Source organism: Eptesicus fuscus, chromosome 5 (assembly GCF_027574615.1).
Source record: "Eptesicus fuscus isolate TK198812 chromosome 5, DD_ASM_mEF_20220401, whole genome shotgun sequence".
Lineage (NCBI taxonomy): Eukaryota > Metazoa > Chordata > Mammalia > Chiroptera > Vespertilionidae > Eptesicus > Eptesicus fuscus.
This window is the reverse complement of record NC_072477.1, coordinates 68,390,194-68,409,715: the sequence shown is the minus strand read 5'-3', so window position 1 is coordinate 68,409,715 and position 19,522 is coordinate 68,390,194. Positions and strand designations below refer to the sequence as shown.

The following is a 19,522-nucleotide window of genomic DNA, read 5'->3' as shown; positions in this document are numbered from 1 at the left end:
AACAGCACTGACTGTGGTTGACAATCAAACAGCATATGTGAAACAGAGGTGCCAGGGACCGCTGTAGAAGCGGTGACTGGAGCTATCGTGTCCTCGTCCCAAACACTCCTGCTCAATAGGATAACCAAAGGGAGGCGGCGCCTGCCTGCTCCGCTGCTCCTCTGGACGTTGGCGCTGCTCACCATACATTCACAGTTGGGCCAGCAGCATGTGAGTGGAAGTGATGGGACTTTTGAGGGAAAGGTGTAAGAGCCACTGAACGATCCGCCATGCTGCCGGTCCGCAGCTGCAGAAGCTGTGTAAAGATGAAGCCTTCTGCATCTGGGTCCCTGAACGACCCATGTTACGTATGTCGTGTGAGTGAAAAATACACTTTTGCTTTGTCGGGCCACTGGGAGTGTGCGGGAGGAGCTGGGGGTTACTTCAGTATATATTAGTCCTGCCATGGAGACTAAGAGTACACTGATGAGAAACAACCTAAATAAAATAAATGCAAATGAGCAGAGCCCTATTGCTGTGATGACTCCGGGCGAAAACTCTGAGTAGGACCAAAACTACTCCTTAGGAGACACACACGAAGCAAAAATCTTCCTGGTTCTAACAGAAAATTCCCGCGACTCATTCCAGTGAATTCATTTATATATTCCTCCCACGATAAATATAACACCTAAATTACTTGTTTTTTAAAAGAATTATCCCAGTAATCTCGCTCCCCTCGCCCCCAAGTATTACAATAAACAGGAAATATCAAATGCCATCAGTTCACAGCAGGGAGACATCTCCCTCTGGCCCCAGTCGGAGGGGAGACTGCTGGTTGGGAAGCTGCTGAGAGCTGTGTAGGAAGAACAAAGTCCCCAGGCAGCCGTCTTCTCGGAGGGGCTGCACCATCCAAAAGCCAGGAGGGTTCCAAATGACTGCTGCTCTGCAAACAGCACTGCCGCACCCTCGGGAGCAGGGGCTCGGCGTCCTGCTCTGCCCGGGGTTCTCCTCCTGCGGCCCAGCAGCCCTGCCAGCTGGGCGCCGGCGCAGCGCAATTTTCAGTCTGAGGATGGCTCCTTTCAGCGTCCCTCCCGTGACGGGAAGGCACTGCCAAATGGAAACTCCCCAGGTGGGGCCTCCCAGCAAGTCCCCTGGTTCTGTCAGGGGTGCCGGAGGGGGCCGGGGCCAGTGCAGAGTCACGCTGGGAGGCTAATTTCCAAAAGGGAGCTGGGAGGTCCCTGGCTGGCTGGGCAAACTGCTGTGTAAAAGCAGATGTCAATATGATGGGAGAAAGATGAAATAACCTGTCCCCTGGCTGCTGGACTCCTCTCAAGTAGAACCGGGCTCTACCTAGCGGGTTTGGCTAGTGTGGTTAGAGTGTTGGCCCACGGACTGAAGGGTCCTGGGTTCGATTTCAGCCAAGGGCATGTACCTCGGTTGCAGGCTCTATCTCTGGTCCCGATTGGGGCTCGTGTGGGAGGCAACCAATCCATGTGTCTCAATGGCATGGATGTTTCTGTCTCTTCCCTACCCCTCCCCTCTCTATAAAAATAGAAAAAATATCCTTAGGTGAGGATTAAAAAAGAAACACACAAAAACCAACAACAAATAGAACCAGGCTCAGTAAGTTGGTGCTGAGTGACTGAGACAGGCATGTAATTCTAGCCCCAGCTCTTAATCTAATAAGCTTTGTGACCTTGTCGAGCCACCCCTCTGGGCCTCCATCCCCTCATCTGGGAAACCCGGGTCACTCTGTCACTCTAAGAAACGAATCCAGTAACGAGGCAGTCTCTATTTTTAGAGCAAAGCTGAAGACCATTTTGGGGGAGGGCAGGGCTGAAGGTGCCGTTCCCCAGGAAAGCATATTGGTCAGTGAGGGTCTGCTGGCACCTGCGTGTAGTCAAGCTGTCTCGTGTGGCACCAGTGTTCTTTGGCATCATGTATGGAGATGTAAGGAGCAAGTTTGGGTCAGCAAAGTTTATCTCTAGAATCATCAGCGATGGCTGGGCCATGTCAGCACCACTTCATGAATTTAGGTATATTCTGGGCTGAACCAGTAACATCTACTTTATTTTGGCATGCCCCACAGCCATTCAGACCTACCCTAGAATGAACTCAAAGTCTTAGAGGATATCTCCATTTTGGGGGGAGGAAAATGAAAAAATTTCTGGCAACCTAATGACACACAGGGTTAAAAAGTATGTGTATGTGTGTGTGTGTGTGTGTGTGTGTGTGTGTGTACACACGTATACATGTATGCCCACTGTACTGTCACTTGGGGGTGGGGTGGGCATGGAGGATGGAGGGGGAGGGACCGCCCAGGAATTCATAGCACTGGTTCTCTGGACGGTACAAAGTCTAACGGGAAGGCCCACCAGCACCAAGGGCCTCGGGGGGTTAGGAGGTGAATGGGCTGCTGTATTTCTCTGCAGAAATGCCCCAGGGGAGCCTTCTCCTGCCCCTTGGGTACATACGGAGATCCTCCGGAAAGACTTGAACTCCAGGTAGGTGAGGTGCTCCGACAGCTCTTCCGGTTCCAGGTGGTCAAAGAGCAGAGAGACTTTCCGTTTCTTGCTGGTGTTCGATTTTATCCTTTGAGTAAGTTTCCTGGACCAATCACGGGCATTGCTTTTGTGGGTAAACGTGAAAGAGAGAAGATGGGGGAAAAGAATACATCAAAATTGCCTTTGAATACAAGTCAGTCCAGTTTTGCATGAGAATATACAAAGAACCATTAGCTCACTTTCCTTGGCCAAAACAACGTATCAACAGAGTTTTTCCAAATCAACTTTTTCTATGGCAGCAACTAGGAAGCCTGGCTGGTTTCCTGTGAACTTTCAGAATGCACGTGGGAACTGGGGAAAAGGGTTCCCATGGGCTGTGGGAAATAGGGTTCAAGCATTGGCCCCAGTTTCCTGGTCTTCAGTCCCAGCACGTCTGCTCTCTCCATGCCTCCTCGGTGTCCCATCGTTCTCATAAGGGTCATAGGGACTCTACTGGTTGGAAATCTCAAGGTGGGAAGGTAGTTTTCATGCTGGAAGGGCACAGAGAACCAGGCGAGGAGATGTCCTGCTGCAGGGGTCATGGCGAGGAACACTTTGAGTGACTGCTGGCATTTTCCTCCACTTCCCAGCTGATGTCCCCAAGAGAGCCTAGCGCTCCCCACCCCCCCACCCCCATTTTCTTGTAACCAAGCCATGTGTGTCTGATTCAGCTTGTTTCCTACACTAAGGAAGCAAAGGGAAAAGCCGTTTGCGAGGTAGCAGGTTGCAGATGTGTGTTTCCCAAACTGGTATTCCTGAGAACCTTGTCTCTACAGAGGGCTCTGTGGCCAAATGAGTTTGGGAGATGCTACAAATTCTGCAGCCTATTGTCCAATGAGCATATGACAGCCTCCGAGATGCACTGCAAATTTTGCAAGTTTAACTCACCATTTCTCAAATGTATCTGGTCAGGCTATATCTCACTGACTAATTCCTAAAGAACAGACTGGGAGATATTGGTAGAGGAAAGTCACACCGGCAATGTATTGGGACAAGGAGATTAAGGTTTGAGAAGTGCCCTGGGGCCTAGGTTCTGCATCTTTAAAATGAGGAAATTGTTACTTGAAAATCTCTTGTATCTTTTGAGTTGTATTATTCTAAGTAGAGGTACAGAGAATCCAAAGTGACAAATGGATTTATCGGGGACTATGACATGTGACGTTTACCTTTCTGCACGGCTATGACCCAGTGCACTGAGCTTTGTCCGGCCACGAGCTTAGCATGCTGTGTGACCCCAGACGAGCCAGACAACCTTGCTGAGTGTGTTTCCTGGGATGTTGGATGAAACGATCTCTAGAATTCCTTTCAGTTCCAGAATTCTATATTCTAAGGATCTGCACTATTGTGAAATAAAGTGGCCACTCTGTGAAAATTTTAGTATGCAATGTGTGCACTCTCCCCTGCCGTATTTCCAGAGTGGGTTGACCTCATAAATAAGAAATCCACGAAGTAATGGGAAATATCCCTGCGCTCTCTCCCAGCTCCCGAAGTCCACGTGTCTTTCACACACTCCACAGGCTAGACGCCCTCTGTTCAATACACCGTCAGCAGTCCTTCCCCATTTTCAAGTTCAGGGGCCTCCGGGCATTAGCTGCCGTCCCGCGTGCGTGTAGTCACTGTGCTTTCAGTTTCTCACAACCTGGGCACGTTTTAGTCACTGTCTTGCTACCTGATTTCTTTTTGACTGGGTCTTACATCGTTTCTGCTCGTGAGTATTAGTCACCCACAGCTTTATCACCAGGGCGTCTCTGCTTGCTTGTCAAATGTCAAGCTTTTCACTTTGCTGAGGTGGTTTGAACCTGCCTCTCTGAGGGGCCTCTCCCAGCGGCAGAGCCACAGCCACAGCTGGGTGGGTATCTGAGCCAGCGGAGCAGAGATGCCTCCACACCTTGGCACTCACATTTGAGTTGTGTCGATCAGGCGGCAGTGTAACTCCTCCCCACTAGCCTTCACCAGCTCCTGAAACTCCTCCATGGTGTTTGTCAAGCTGGCATCCATTTTGAACATGGTCCAGAATTCCGTTATCCAATACCTGCACGGCGGGGGTTAGAACACAAGCCAAAACGAAGGCAAGGGTCACTTTGGTGCGTCCTTCCCTCAAAGAGGACTGACAAAAAGACAGGTGGGTTTGCCCTTCTCTATTCCTGGGAACATGGAATATATATTCTTTTATTTTTTAAAAAAATATATATTTTATTGATTTTTTTACAGAAAGGAAGGGAGAGGGAGAGAGAGTCAGAAACATCGATGAGAGAGAAACATCGATGAGCTGCCTCCTGCACACCTCCCACTGGGGATGTGCCCACAACCAAGGTACATGCCCTTGACCGGAATCAAACCTGGGACCCTTCAGTCCGCAGGCCGATACTCTATCCACTGAGCCAAACCGGTCAGGCTGGAATATATATTCTTAACATAGAACATAATGAGTGGGAGCGGGGGAGTGGGGAGGGAAAAAAAACCACCTGTCTACAGCTCTCTGCCCCTCCTCGTATTGAAGGCTTGGATAGGATAAGGTGTCTCATAGCCATGGCAGGTCTAGGCACAGCCATGCGCATCAGAGATAAGCATAAATAAGACAACTACAGACAAGCTGAAGGTCCCAAGGTGGGCACGTATGTGTAAATTACACTTCACCAGGTCTCAGACTATTACATGGCCATTAAAAATAATACTTACAAAAGTTTTTCATGACTAAAGCACTTTCAATGATACTAAAGTTAAGTGAGAACAATAAGATAGAAAACTTTATATGTTTTTAAACTGCAACTATGATTAAAAAATCTGCTTGGAAAAAAGACAAAGAAAAAATGCCAAAACAGGTAGTTGGATAGGAGAGATTATTACTATAGTCATATTCTTTTCTGTATTTTCAAAAGGCACTGATATGAGCTATATTACTTTTATGATTCAGACTAAACACAAACAAGATAACCTCTCCCCATGTCGTTTGATACCAAAATACTGTGAGACTGAAGAAAGCCGTGGTCTAAAATATTACGCTCAGGCACACCAGGGAGAACGGGCTGTGCTCCATTTCCAGTACCGCCTGCCCTCCCAGGCCGCCCAGAGGTGACCCGCAGAAAGACGGTCAGGAAGGGGAAGGCAGGGGCAGGAGGAAGAACTAGATCACCTTGCTGCAGTCTTTCCTTTCACCCCAGGCCACAAAGACCCAAATGCACGCAGAATCCTTACCTTACAAAGTAGCAGATCTTCAGGCACAGCCCTGGTGACTTCTTGGCCCAGGCATCCTTATACGTGGGCTGTGGTTAAGGCAAATGGAGCTTCTGCTACACCAACCCAACAGCTGCTCAGCTGTGGAAGTGTTTGCTAAAACCAACTCCCTCCCGAAATAAATTTCAAAGGAAAATGTTTTCTTATCTCTCCGGCCATAGATAAACACCAACTTGGGGTGCGCTCACGCTGAAATGGCGGTGGAAGGAGGCCACAGCGTCTCCTCTGCAGAAGTGGAGCTAGGAAGTCCATGGCGGGGAAAGCCCTGCACAGGTGACTATAAGAAGTGCCAGAGCGGCCATGACCTCCTGCCCGAGACCAGGAGACCAGGAGTCCAATGAGACCAGTTAAAGAGAGCAGCCCCTTGTCATCATTTACAATGCTTCGAATAACTGGTAAACAGTTTGTGCGGTGGATTAGAGAAGTGGGGGAAGGAATAAGTATTCAGATATAGTGTCATGACAATAATAGGAAAATGACAATATATGCCTAGAGGATGTTAGGAGGTTCACCTTGTAAGTTGGATGACAAGTTGGACAAAGCCATGTGACTAATGTGAATAAAGCCAAAATACAATCAGAGACATGTTAGGGATCCATACCATCTGGAATATTCCATGAAATGGTGCCATCCTAAGAATATGAAAGAATAGCAGATTCCATCAAGTTCACATGTTGAAGAGCAGCGATTGTCAACCTTTTTCCTCCCATGGTACACATTAACTGATTACTAAAATTCTGCAGTGCACCAAAAAATCTATTTTTTGCCCATTTGACAAATAAAAAGGTATAATTTTAATTCATTCACACTGGACAATTATTATTGTGTTGGCTGTTGTCATTTTTTGTTTGTTTGTTTGTTTGTTTGACAATCTAAGGAAACAGAAGTCAGAGCTCCTAACCAAATAGTCAGGTATTGTATGATTTAAAAAGTCTTGAAGCACATTGGTTGAAAATTGCTGCTCTAGAGCTTAGATGGAAAGAATATTCACTTAAAAGAAATGCAAAATCCAATCCAGTGATGAACCTGTGCAGGCCCTACCATCTTCCACCAACAGAATGAGCAGCAGGCCATGTAGGCTGTGTGCCCTGCAAGACTCTGCCCTCTTTCTCATCTAAAAACTGTGCCATAATAACTGCAATATAGGTCTCATCTGCAGCCGGCCCCTGAGATGAACCCAGGGAGAAGCCAGCAGAGATCTCAAGTAACCAGGACAGGAGTGGCCTTCCTTCAGTGGGAGTGCATACTGTACCCCCTGCAAAACTCAGAGTTAACTACAGCCAAGTAAAAGACAGCCCAAAGCATATTATTGATGCTTTTATTAGGAAGGCATCTGTGCAGTTTGAGATTTTATATGGCTATAAAGTTTAAGAGTATATTAGAATGATAGCATGGAAACTCCAGTTTGGAATATATAATTAATTGTGGTCTTAAATTGAAATCTTATTAAGTTTATGCATTGCTTTGGCACATCTAAGATAATGTTAGCTTTCCTGTTTATAACTTTAATCTACTAGAGTTATAAAAACTATTTCGAATTCAGGGGAGCCTCTGAAGTCTTTAAAAATAAACTAAAATGTAAAATTCATAATTGTTTAAAACCATTGGGAGTATTTAATTAGCATTTTCCAAATTAACCAAAAAATTTTCAAGGCCCCTTAAAAATATTTGGTGGAACATGTGAGACTTATAGAAAGAATACGACTTTTAAGCTAAAACCGGGTCCCTAAAGAAAAACTACGGTTATGAAATTTGTACTTTCAATAAAATTACTTTGATTTTAAAAACATATTTTAATAGATTTACTGCTTATAAAATCTGTCTTTGATGGCACCAAAACAAAACCACACCCACATTGACAAATGAAATAGAAATTAAAATAAGCCCAGCCAACTGGCAAACTTCATGAAGTAACAGGTTCGGACCCCGGCCTTTCTTTGGGCCTAAAAGGTAGGAGTGGAAATGAGATGACTTTACGTGTCTTAATGCCACATCGCTAAGAAAATGCATCCCCTGAACGCAAAGAGGTTCACGCAGAAGGCACGTTTTAGATAGATATGTCTTAGATTCTATATTTTCATTATTTGACCAACTTGTTGAAATGTTTATTCTTCCTTTTTAATAAGGAAGGCACAAAAACCAATCTATTTTAAAACAACTAAACGGACATATGAATCAACGTGGTGCCCTTTATGTGGAGTTTACCTGCCTCTGGTGGTTTCTTATCCTCTTCAAATGGGGGCGGGTAGCGTCTGCAAACCCAGTGGTCTACAGCCAGGGGCTGAGCCTCTGTGGGCATGCGGGATGCCAGGCAGGATGGCAGGGCCTCCCAAGGCCATCGGAGCCCCGATGCATAGCAAAGGCAGCCCAAAGTGAGGCAGGGCACCCGCTTTCTCACTTGAGGAGCTGGAAGCCAGTGCTGATGACACAGGCCAGCAACAAGAGGCTTGGGCAACTGCGACCTGGGAAAGGTCCCCGTTGCTGACAGTTCAGGCCCCACCCCTCTGCCTTCCCTTCACCCCTCTGGTCCTGAGCCTGGGAAGTACCGGGGCAGTTCTGACTGTGCCCTTCAGGCAGCTGAACTATTCAAAGCATGTTGTTGCTGTTTTTTTTTCTCTTTTCAAACAATGGAAAAGCAAGAAACCATCTGAGCTTATTTTATTAACAATTCCATTACCTCCAAGCCAGAACAGGGGAACTAACTGTGAAGACAAAATAGTTTTGCCTTTAATATTTAACCTGGGTTTCAATGACGGAAAATCTTACTTGGTACTCCCTTCTTAGAATCCCTCCCCCGACCCCAGACTTGAGCAAAGCCCAGGTTTCTCACCTAAAGGTCCTGACAGATACAGAAAAAGTAACTCAGTGTTTTGCATCCACAACAGTGCAGCATTCATCGAGCCCTGCCGTGAGATGGCCACTTAGCTAAGTTCTAGAGAAACAAAGATAAATATGCCTTTGGTTCCTGCCCTTGAGGGGACACACAGTTTGCTGGGGGAGACAATTCATAAATAGGTAAGTTACAATACAGTGTGTGTATATAGGTTAAAACTATATCTATTTTCTCTTAAAGTAACTTGTAATTTAATTTTTCAGTACCCTTGTAAAATTCCATATTACTAACACAATTCAAACTACAGCAACTAGACACAAAGGTTTTGAGTTTTCCTTAAATGTCATCTATAAATACCAGAGAATATAGGTATTACATTTCAGAACTTGCAACCTGAAGTTTAGGCAGATCAATGTATTTAAAGGAACAGAATGCAAAGCCCCTCAAGGCAGATGAGATGACACCCAGGCAGACACGAGAGAGACACTGACCACTTACATGATGCAGAACGAGAGTCACCGGAATTAAATAGGTTTTCACATCAATGCCACTATTTTAAAGCACGAGATGTATTTTCCAAGGGGGAGGGGATGGAGAGGTCAGGAAAGATTTCAGAGGGTCATGAAAGAATTTGCTAGGCTTGCAGTGAGGAAAAGGCGCTCCAGACCAGGAACTGGGTGAGGACCCATGACAGTTGGGGCGTGGAGAAGCTCAGTGTGGAGGGGAAAAGGTTTCTTTAAAATTTATTTTATTTTATTTTTTATTTTAAAGAGAGAGGAAGGGAGAGAGAGAGAGAGAAACATCGATGAGAGAAATATCGATTGGCTGCCTCCTGCACACCCCTGCTGGGGATGGAGCCCACAACCGGAGCATGTGCCCTGACCAGGAATCAAACCAGTGACCTCTTGGCTCCTGGGTCCATGCCCAACTGCTGAACCACACTGGCTGGGCAGGAAGGGTTTCTGGGAGATGCAGGACAAAGCAGGAGAGACACTGAATTGGGTCAGACCCTGGAGGGCCGTCTCCTGGCAACTGAGGAGTCTGACGTCAGCCCCCTAGTGGGCAGAGGCTCTGAAGCAAAGGCTACCCCCTTTCTTAGGAAAGTAACCTCAGAGGATGACAAGGAATGGGGAGGCGGGGGCGGGGACAGAAGGCACACAGGTGAGAAGACCCTGGGACTATGGCCAGTGGCCAGCCGTGGCATGGAAATGCAGAGGAGAGACCAGATGAGAGTCATTTCTGAAGTCAAAACCCTGGGACTGGGTGACGGCCCGAAGGCCTGAAGGAGGTGAGAGGCCGGAAGGAGTCGAGGGCGCTTCTGATGTGGTTTAGGCCACTGAGTGGGTGATGACACCATTAACTGAAACTGAAAATGAAAATACAGGTGTCAAAGCAGAATTAACAGGGTGGTAGTTGGGGAGAGGGGGTGGTGAGTTAATGAGTTAAGTTTTGAACATATTAAAATTGATGTCCCTACAGGACAAACTAGCCCAAACTTTTTAAAGAAATGGCTTGGGTTAGAGAAATCTAGACTCGAAAGTCATCAACACAGAGGAATGGTGGTGAAAATCCTGGTGAGACATCGCCCAGGGAAGGAAGAGGAGTGAGAGAACAACCAGGATGCTATCCGATAGTTCAGAGGCCCTCAGAGAAGATGCGGGGTGGAAAGCTGGAGGGGTGCGGGGAGGAAGGGGAGCCAGGAAGAGGCATTCCGGAGCCCTGGGGGGCGGGTTTGGAGAGGCAGGGCTTCTCTCAGCGTAAACTGGGACAGGATGGAAAAAAGCCATTGGGAGGTTGCTGGTGACATCAGAGGAAAGTTTGAGTGCAGGGGTGGGGGCCATGGCTGAATTAGGAGTGGGAGGGAGCCGAGAGATTGGAGATAGTGGGTGCAGCCTATTTTAAGAAGTTTGTACATCAAATTTCTAACCCTAACAATGGAATGAAGGGGAGGTGGGGCTGAGAGTTTATTTTTAGGATGGAGGCATTTCGATGTGTTTTAGGCTGAGGGGCAGGTGCCACTGACGAGGCAGTTTAAGAGTACAGGAGAGGGGAGGTCACTGTGGGGTAGATTCTGTGACCAGGGGCAGGAAGCGGGGAAGGGGAGAGGCGTCCATTCGCCGTGTGGGTGGGCATCTCAGGTACAATGTAGTCCTTAGACCAACAAACAATTTTTCCAGTGAGAAATACTTCATCCCTGGCACTGTTTAGAATTGCTGGTACATGGAGTTAATAAAAAGCAGACCAACTCTGAGTCGGTTTTATTACGGTTTTAAAATTCTCTGCAGATGAGACACCACTTATTACCTGCGCCTCGTATGACGTGAACCCTCCCAATGCCCCGCCCTTGGAAGGCCCTGGAGACACCTCCTTTGAGAGGAGAGGTAAAGATATATAAGTGGAGTGGGGGCGGGCTGGAGGGGTTAATGGGGGAACAAGGGGGACATACATAATACTTTCAAAAATAAAGAATTATTTTTAAAAAAAGATATATAAGTGGGTTTAGAAAAGGGATTCGGTCCCGATGGGTATGGGTGTGTGTGTGTGTGTGTGTGTGTGTGTGTGTGTGTGCGCGAGAGAGAGAGAGAGAGAGAGAGAGAGAGAGAGCATGCCTGCCGTAAGATGAAAAGGTAGGGTCAGGAGAGGTGGTGAAGATGAGAAGAGCTGCAAGTCATGACTCAGAGCCGGGGATCTGGGCTTCAGGTGCTAAACAGTCTCACCCGCCCACAGGTTCTCTTCGGAGGCCACAGCTTACAGTGCCATCAGCGAGAGGGAGAGGGCAGGCAATTCCCCACCCTGCTCGGTTCACACCCCACAAGAAGATGACAGTCCAGCTGGGTTTGCTGCCTGAGGCAAAAGGCACCAGCAGACTCCAGTTGCTGTGGCACCAGGAAGCCTTGGCCAGAACCTGGGGAAGGTTCCAGAATTGGTCAGGAAAGCCAGAATGCATGTCATCACTTGAGTCATGCTTGCACCCTTGTCAATCTGCACAGGGCGACTGTGAAGTTGGATGAATGTACAAGAAAAGTATTGTTACTACTGCGTGCTGATTTCTTTGACTGCTTCCCGAGCAATCAGCATCAATAGCATCGCCCTACCCAACCGAAGGTACACATACACATGTATGTACACACACACACACACACATACACACACACACACACACACACACACCATGACATGTGAACCCATTTACCCATTTACCACTCAGGATTATTCCAAACCAATCAAATTAAAGCATACTTCCGATTTCCAGCTCCTCTGAGCACTCCCACTTGGGGCTGTGGGAAGGATATAGGGTGATCACTTTTTGGAGCAGCTCCGCAGAGGAAATGATAACTCGGTGCATGGTCAGCACGACTTGCAGCAGTTGGTTACTTCGACACAGGTTTCCATCTGCATCTGAAACAGAGAGAGCAGCATCTGAGCGAGGCCCCAGAGAGAAACCAGCCCTGACCACCCGCCATCACACGACGGTGCGGCCCGGTGGGAGTCCCCAGGCACAGTGCTTTTCTCTCGCTGCCTCTGGCCACACTCCCTCCCTGCCTTGCTTTTCTTATCCTCCTGCTGTATTCTCCCCTTCCCAAAATGTCCATTTTGATGCCCATCACCCACCCATCAGGAGGTGGTGGAATCTTGGGAAAGGGGTAAAATTCGCACCAGTGCCCCCGAAAGCAGAGGCAGATCAGGTTTTGTGGGGCCCAAAGTGCATATGATGGCGGGTCCTTCCTAGGGTCACAGTCCCAAAAGCACAGTGTTAATAGATGTCAGTTAAAATGCCTTACTTTTGGAATTGGCCAAAACATGACCATCTGAATACATGTCGAGGGCTTTCCCAGGGCCGCGGAGGGGCTCTGAAACAAGCTCCCCTAGTTTTGTGGGCGGGATGCCTCTGCGTGACAATAAAGGAGGAAGACGATTGGGAAACAGTAAATGTGGAGATTATGGGTGAGTTACAAGGATCCATGATGCTTTATATCCAAACGCATGGTTAGCTAGGTTTTCCAAAGCCCAGCTGATGTCACATAATAAGATGCATTCTATACACTGGCATTGGGTATAAAGATTTCTCTTGGAGGGGTTTTCAAAATCTTTTCAATAGTGATGGCATGAAGTACTAGGGACTGTGCCGGTCCTTTGCTGCCAGACCTGCTCTCTGTCCTTCACCGTGGACCGCATCACCAGTGCCAGCTAGCTTCCAGCTGTGCTCAGCCAGGAGGAAGCATCAGCAAGAGATGGGAAAAGAGAAGACAGGCCAAGTCTTTGCGCTCCCTTCTCTGCTCTGCACCACTTCCCTGAAAGGAGCTGCAGGTCTCTCCCACGAACCATCCCACTGGTTGGCCCCTCGTGACTCCTGCTTCCCTTGGGATCTATCACGGCTCATCTCCTTGGCCCATGGCCCTTGGCCCCCGGCCCTCTGGCCCTAAGGGTAGCAATGGCTTGTGGCTGTTGACAGTCTCTGGGTGCAACATCTGTTAATTTTACTTTATCTCTGTAAATAGCTCCTTCATCTGTGTGCCTTCAATTAAACAAACCATGCGAATTCTATTCTCTGCTGGGAACTTGAATAATTCCGGATAAACTATCAAATGAAAGAATAAACATGAATTGCTTTATCATTGATAGCTCTTTAAAATAAATTATACAAAAGGGGTTGTCATTTTCCTTCGTTCCAAGTGTGCCAAACTGTAAGTAAAAGACGCAGTGCATTTGGACTCAGGATTCAGAAGTCCTCGCTCATTCTCAAAAGATGACCTAAAGCCATAGTTCATTGAGAAAATGGAAGGAAGCTGACAGGGTCCCTCACCTTGCCATCACCAAATCCACTGAGTTACCTACATTCCATCTCTGCCTGCTGTTCCCATGGGAGGCCATGGCTTCCACTGAGTTCTGGGTCTCCTTCCTCAAGGACTCTGATCCTGCCTTTGTCGACTTTCTTCCCCGCATCATCAACTTCTCTCTCTCTCTCTCTCTCTCTCTCTCTCTCTCTCTCTCTCTCTCTCCCCCCTACTTTATTCCCACTGGCATTTAAATATGCATCAGACTCTCCTATTTAAAACACAACGAAATAAAACAAAACCTTACACTGGCATCCTCTCTAGCTACCTCTCCATTTCTCTGTTCTCCTTTTCAGCAAAACCTCACTGTCATTAATTTATCAACTCCTATTCCTTCTCAACCATCCCGTTCTGACTTCTAACTCCATCATTCCACTATGTATTGTATTTTCAAGGTCACCAACCAGCTCCACCAAACCCTGTAGTGTATGCCTCTGTCCTCAGCTTACTTTATGACTCAAGTTGCATTCAAGCCAACCCACGTTGACAACTCTCTCTTTCCTGGAACACTTTCTTCTCTTGGCTCCCATAACATCGCACTTTCTCAGCTTCTCTCTCAGGCTCTTCTTCTGCCTCTTCTTCCTCTGCTGAGCTTTTAAATGTCACTGTACTCTGTGGTTTATTCCTCCCACTTCTTTTTTCTAACAATTTTTAAAATTCAAAACTTCTTAAAATTTAAATTAAAAAAAATTAACTTCTTTTTTTCCTAAATGAATTCATCTAGTCCTTTGGCTAAAATACCACCTATATGCTGATGACTGCCCAACTTATATCTTCAGCCCTGAGTACCAAATTAGTCTTTCCAACACACTTGGCAAATCCACTCAGATGTCTGGTTTCAAACTTAACTCATCCAAACAAAACTCCCGATCATCACCCCCGACCCCCACCAAATTCATTCCTCCCCCACTTTTCTTCATCTCAGCCAATAGCACCACCAACCATCCTCTTAAATAAAAAACCTAGGAGTCATCCTTCATGCCTCACTTCCTCTCACAGCCAATCCATCAGTGAGCCTCTGCTATTTCCATGGGAGGTCTTTCAAATGCTACTTTCAATCTATATGTCAAACCTGTCCATTCCTCTCCATCCCTGACATTTTATTAGCTGTAGCCGTGATCGCAAGGCAATAGCCTAGATGCCCTTCCTGCTTCCACTCTATAGTCAATTCTCCACACAGAAGTCAGGAACGAGCTCTTAAAACCCATAAATCAGGTCATGTGTTTACTATACTTTAATGAGCTCCATTATACTGGTAAGAAAACTCAAAATCCTTACAATGGCCAATGGAGCTCCACAGGTTCTGGCCCCTTTTGCCATTTCCCACTTTATTTCCTGTTTCATACCCTATCACTCCTCTCCACACCCTACTTATGCAATCAAGGATACTACAGTTATAGGGGTAACTTTTCAATTCAGTATCTGACAATATAGTTTTCATGACGCAGCTTTCCTCACAGAGCTAGTAGTGCTCATATTCCCATGTAGGGTGGTAAAGAGCAGGAAAGACTGTGAAATGTATTTGTAGGGCATTAGCATGTCCGAAGGAGCTATGGACACAGCCCCAGGCTTCTTTCGTGTGGACAGAATAGAATCTAAGGCTTGTGACTCAGCTCTTCCTTGTGGTTGGCGAGCATCTTTTAACAATGTCATGTCTAATTCAACAGTTCTGCAATGTTGCTATTGTTCATGGCGTACAGATGAGGAAATGAAAGCATGGTGACATCGGGTAATTAGTTCTGGGTGAAAGAGACAATGGGCGGAGGAGCTAGGATCTGCTCCAGGTCTGTCGGATTCTGGAACCTTTGCTTCTTCCGCTGCGCTCGGCTGCACGAGGCACAACCATTTCTTAGGATAGGGAACTGGAGGGTTAAATGGGAGGCTGAAGTGGATGAGCTAAAAGATCTCTTCCCGTCCTCAGGGTACAAGTCTAAGAGATGTCACTGGGATGTGGGATTGGGAGTCCAGTGATTTCTGAAAATCTCTTATAAGCCTTGGTTAATTGATATTGGTCATTAAAGTTGCCTTTAAAGTAAGAAGCATGCTGTGTCTAAGATTCACAATCATTTCACCTCGCACTCGCTTTTACTCAGTTCCGTGACGCTCCCCGCTATGGCTTGCTAATCCTCAGGTGCTCTCTGTAGAGTGAGGGCAAGGCCAGGAGGGGATGATCCCTCAGCAAAGGGCGGCAGAGATGGGGCGGCAGGGACGGGGCAGCAGGGACCGGGCGGCAGAAGAAGCACCTGGGCACCTGGGTCCTGAACTCCCCTCTTGGCTCTCCTTTTTCAGCAGGAGAATGCCTGGGTGCCGTGGTCGGCAAACTGCGGCTCGTGAGCCAGATGCGGCTCTTTGGCCCCTTGAGTGTGGCTCTTCCACAAAATACCACGGCCTGAGTGAGTCTATTTTGAAGAAGTGGCGTTAGAAGAAGTTTAAGTTTAAAAAATCTGGCTCTCAGAAGAAATTTCAATCGTTGTACTGCTGATATCTGGCTCTGTTGACTAATGAGTTTGCCGACCATTGCCTTGGTGCATCACTTGCCCTCCTCCCACCGTGATCTCTCCCCACGTGACCTCACCATGGATGCATTTCCTTCCTGACCTCCTCTCAGAACAAGCACTTCTTCCTTTTTGAGGGGGAGAGCCTCTTTTTGAAAGTCAAGGGGAATCTACCTTCCAGGCTGCTGGATTTTATTGATATTTTGATGTAATTGGTGTAAGGTGATTTAAATATTTCAATGAATAATTTCATTTTGTTTGCATCTTGAAGCTTTTTAAAAATGCAAGGTGTCAAACTAAAAATTCTAATAAGTAAAATGTGCAATGCATAATAAAATATGCAGATTTTCTCATCCCCATCTGCTTCTCCTTACACTTCAGGGGAAGACTTCTTTAAAGGGGTGAAAACTCAGTGGGTACAAAATGTCAGTCTTACACACTCTATACTTGTCTTGGAGAATAAAGGATGCTGCCAGAGAGCTATACAACTTAAAGATCCACCCAACCTGGGGACCATTTGTTCCTCAAGCAAACAGGAAAGTCACGTGGCTTCCAGACAGTCATTTGTCTCTGAAGCAACAACCCATTTTCCATCATTAGACTCAGTGGCAGCAATAGCGACACTTCATGGAATCACAGAATCTTGGGGTGGAAAAGACTTTAGTCATCTACCTCGACCTTCCATCCGATGCATCATTTCCTTCTAAAAGTGTCGCAGATAAGTGGCTATCTAGCCTCTGCTTGTACCCTTCCACTGAGAGGATACTCCTTTTCTATATAGCAACTTCTCATTCTACTTAGATTAAAAACAGTTTTGGACACAATTAATCAACACTGATAATTAATCCGCTCTGTGCAAGGCACCGTCCTAGGTCCTGAAGGAGACCTGAAGAGCTACAAAAAACTCGCCACTGAGGAGCTCACAGTCTAGTTGGGGAATGAGACACACACCCAAGACCCCAAACAATACTAGACAGTAAATAGGAAGAGTGAAGCGGTGGAATAGTGGTCAAGTTCAGAGGGGAGAGATCCTCTCCAGTGTGGTGGCTCAGTAAACATCTCTTGATATCCGTGGTGAGGTGACCCAGAACTTCAAGGTTTAAGAGGCCTTATGATCCAGCCCTCTTCCTCTAAATCAGCCTGCACACTCTTTTTTCCCCCCCCTTTCTGTGGTTTAATCTTAAATAAGCTGCTTGCCCCTGAGAGCAATGAACTGCTCCCTGATGGTTAGAATCCTGTGACAGGAAATTTGCAAAGGGCTGCATGCCTGAACCTGCTTCATACTGACGAGAGGTGGGGTGACTCCTACAGTGGGGGCCTGTCTGGGGGATGTGGTGGAAACTACTCACTGCAAAATGGACACAAAGCACATCCCACACCAGAGAGACTCCAAAGCAGTCTTTCCTTCCCCTTTGTCTTGGTTTCCATGGAAATCTGCGGATGTGCGAAGGGATCCTGAGTATTCTAAAGGCAGATGTCAGAAATTGGTATATGGAGGGCAGGCAGGCTGTCAGCATTGGGGGCATAACACAAAATACAGGAGTGTCCAAAACAGGGCCCAGAAGATGGTGATGGGAAAGCCAGTGTCAGAAAAACACGCGGGCAGAGTTAGATCTGCAGCCTATGGCAGGGCTGACGCGGCTCTTGGAGGTCAACATCTTCATAAATCAGAAGACTGGCTCTGGGGGGACCCAGACACACACGACACACACACACACACACACACACACACACACACACACACACAACACACACACACACACACACACACACACACACACACACAATCTTCAGGTATGACAATGTGGTAAATGCTTCAAAGAAACAAAACCTACTTGACAGCAAGACTACAACATTCATTAAATCCTGTGTGCAAAGTACACAAAAGCCGGCAAGCTGAAAAGAAGGTCACTAGTTTGTTGTTTGTTGTTTTTAGTGCCGACAGTTGCAAACGGGGCAGGAAGTGCATGTGAAGAACACGGCGATACATACTTGGAACTCTCATAGCTTCTACTACCCGAGCAGCTTCACACAGGTATCCGCCACCAGCATGATTGTTTCTGTCCCCAGCCCCTCAACGGGGGAGGAGAAAAATCAGAAAAAGCTACTATCTGCTAAGGATGGAGTCTCACTTCACAGGGCAAGTGTGAGAAGCAGTCTGGCGGCTGCCAGTGTGGTGCTGGGCAGTTTAAATAACAGCTCTCCTGGGGGTGGGTGAAGGGGACCCTGATTTGTAGTGGTTGCAGATTTCCGTGGTGTCAACACTGCCTTTACGTCACATTCCAAGCCACCAACGTGAAGCCACTGACTGTGGAGCTGGGGAGAGATGCTTGCCGTCAGCTCTGCATCCAGGTGCGGCTGCAGGTCTCAGCGCGGACCTGAGGTCACAAGGGTCAGTGCTTGCGTAGCTTCCTGTTGTATTCCTTCCTACCTGGGGTCCTGGCTCCCGGATGCTCCTGAATCACTGCACTCTCCACCTGACCCCTGACCTATGCCCTCTGGGCCTGGCCTGGTGATTCAGGAGTTAATCCCTATCAACAAATTCCTCTGGACTTCAAGGGTGAATCCTTTCAGATATGCATTGCATTGCGATAGGGATTTCTTGGAGTGGCTAGTGCTCCAAGCCAAGGACAAAAAAATGAATGTAAGGTGAGATTTGGGAGAAGAGAAGCTCCCAGTTTCTTTCTTTTTTTTGTTTTGTTTTGTTTTTAATGTATTTTATTGATTTTTTACAGAGAGGAAGGGAGAGAGATAGAAAGTTAGAAACATCGATGAGAGAGAGACATCGACCAGCTGCCTCCTGCACACCCCCCACTGGGGATGTGCCCGCAACCAAGGTACATGCCCTTGACCGGAATCGAACCCGGGACCTTCCAGTCTGCAGGCTGACGCTCTATCCACTGAGCCAAACCGGTTTCGGCCAGCTCCCAGTTTCTTATAAATCTAGCCCTGCTCTTGTTCCCTCCGGGACAAGCTGGTGTGTCTTGCCCAGGCCGATGGTGTGGGGCCTGCCACGCTAGTGAGGACATGTATGACTAGCCAGAACATTTCCTATTCCTTGGCCCAGTACAGTGTCCAGAAGCTCTAAGTATCTTGGTTATAATTAGCTTTTAATTATTTATTTGCAATGGCCGGGGGACATCATGATGTAGACAATACACAACCTCAATTTAACCATGACCTGCACTTTCAAACTTCTGCAACAGGCCTATAAGCAGTCTTAAAAAAGTGGAGAAGGAGCTGGTCAAGCTCACCTCTTTTTGCTCCCACCTAATCCCTGGGGTGAGATGATGGCCAAGGCCAGGGATTCAGGGAAGAAAAACCTGATGATCAACCCCCACACAAAGGGGATTTGGTCTAATCAGGCCTCCCTCCTCTCCTGTCCTGGAGAGGCCACCTGGGGAGACACCTGGTGAAGGAAAAGAGCCTGCGCCTCCCCGTGTTCTGTGGACACTGAGTCACTGTCCGGCTGGGTCAGAAGAGTAGCGGGAAGGGGAGGAGGGGCAGGTGTAGCCGTGACACAGCATCCAGATACACACACACACACACACACACACACACACACACACACACACACACACACCAGCAAGCACCTGAAATTAG

At 47.2% G+C, this 19,522-nt stretch overlaps 1 protein-coding gene across 7 annotated transcripts in view; it reads right to left on the bottom strand.

The window, feature by feature from the left end:
• Window positions 1-19,522, bottom strand: part of RASGRP1 (RAS guanyl releasing protein 1) — a 137,905-nt gene that overhangs the window by 79,370 nt on the left and 39,013 nt on the right. For all 7 annotated transcript variants that reach the window (XR_008556144.1, XR_008556145.1, XM_054716368.1 and 4 more), the window contains exons 3-6: window positions 11,883-11,988; window positions 5,718-5,780; window positions 4,423-4,554; window positions 2,454-2,607 (exon numbers count right to left, since the gene is read on the bottom strand). Coding sequence is in view for 5 of the 7 variants with exons in the window: in XM_054716368.1 (XP_054572343.1) it covers window positions 2,454-2,607; window positions 4,423-4,554; window positions 5,718-5,780; window positions 11,883-11,988 (455 nt within the window). In the remaining 2 variants the exon portion in view is untranslated. The remainder of the gene's footprint in view (window positions 1-2,453; window positions 2,608-4,422; window positions 4,555-5,717; window positions 5,781-11,882; window positions 11,989-19,522) is intronic.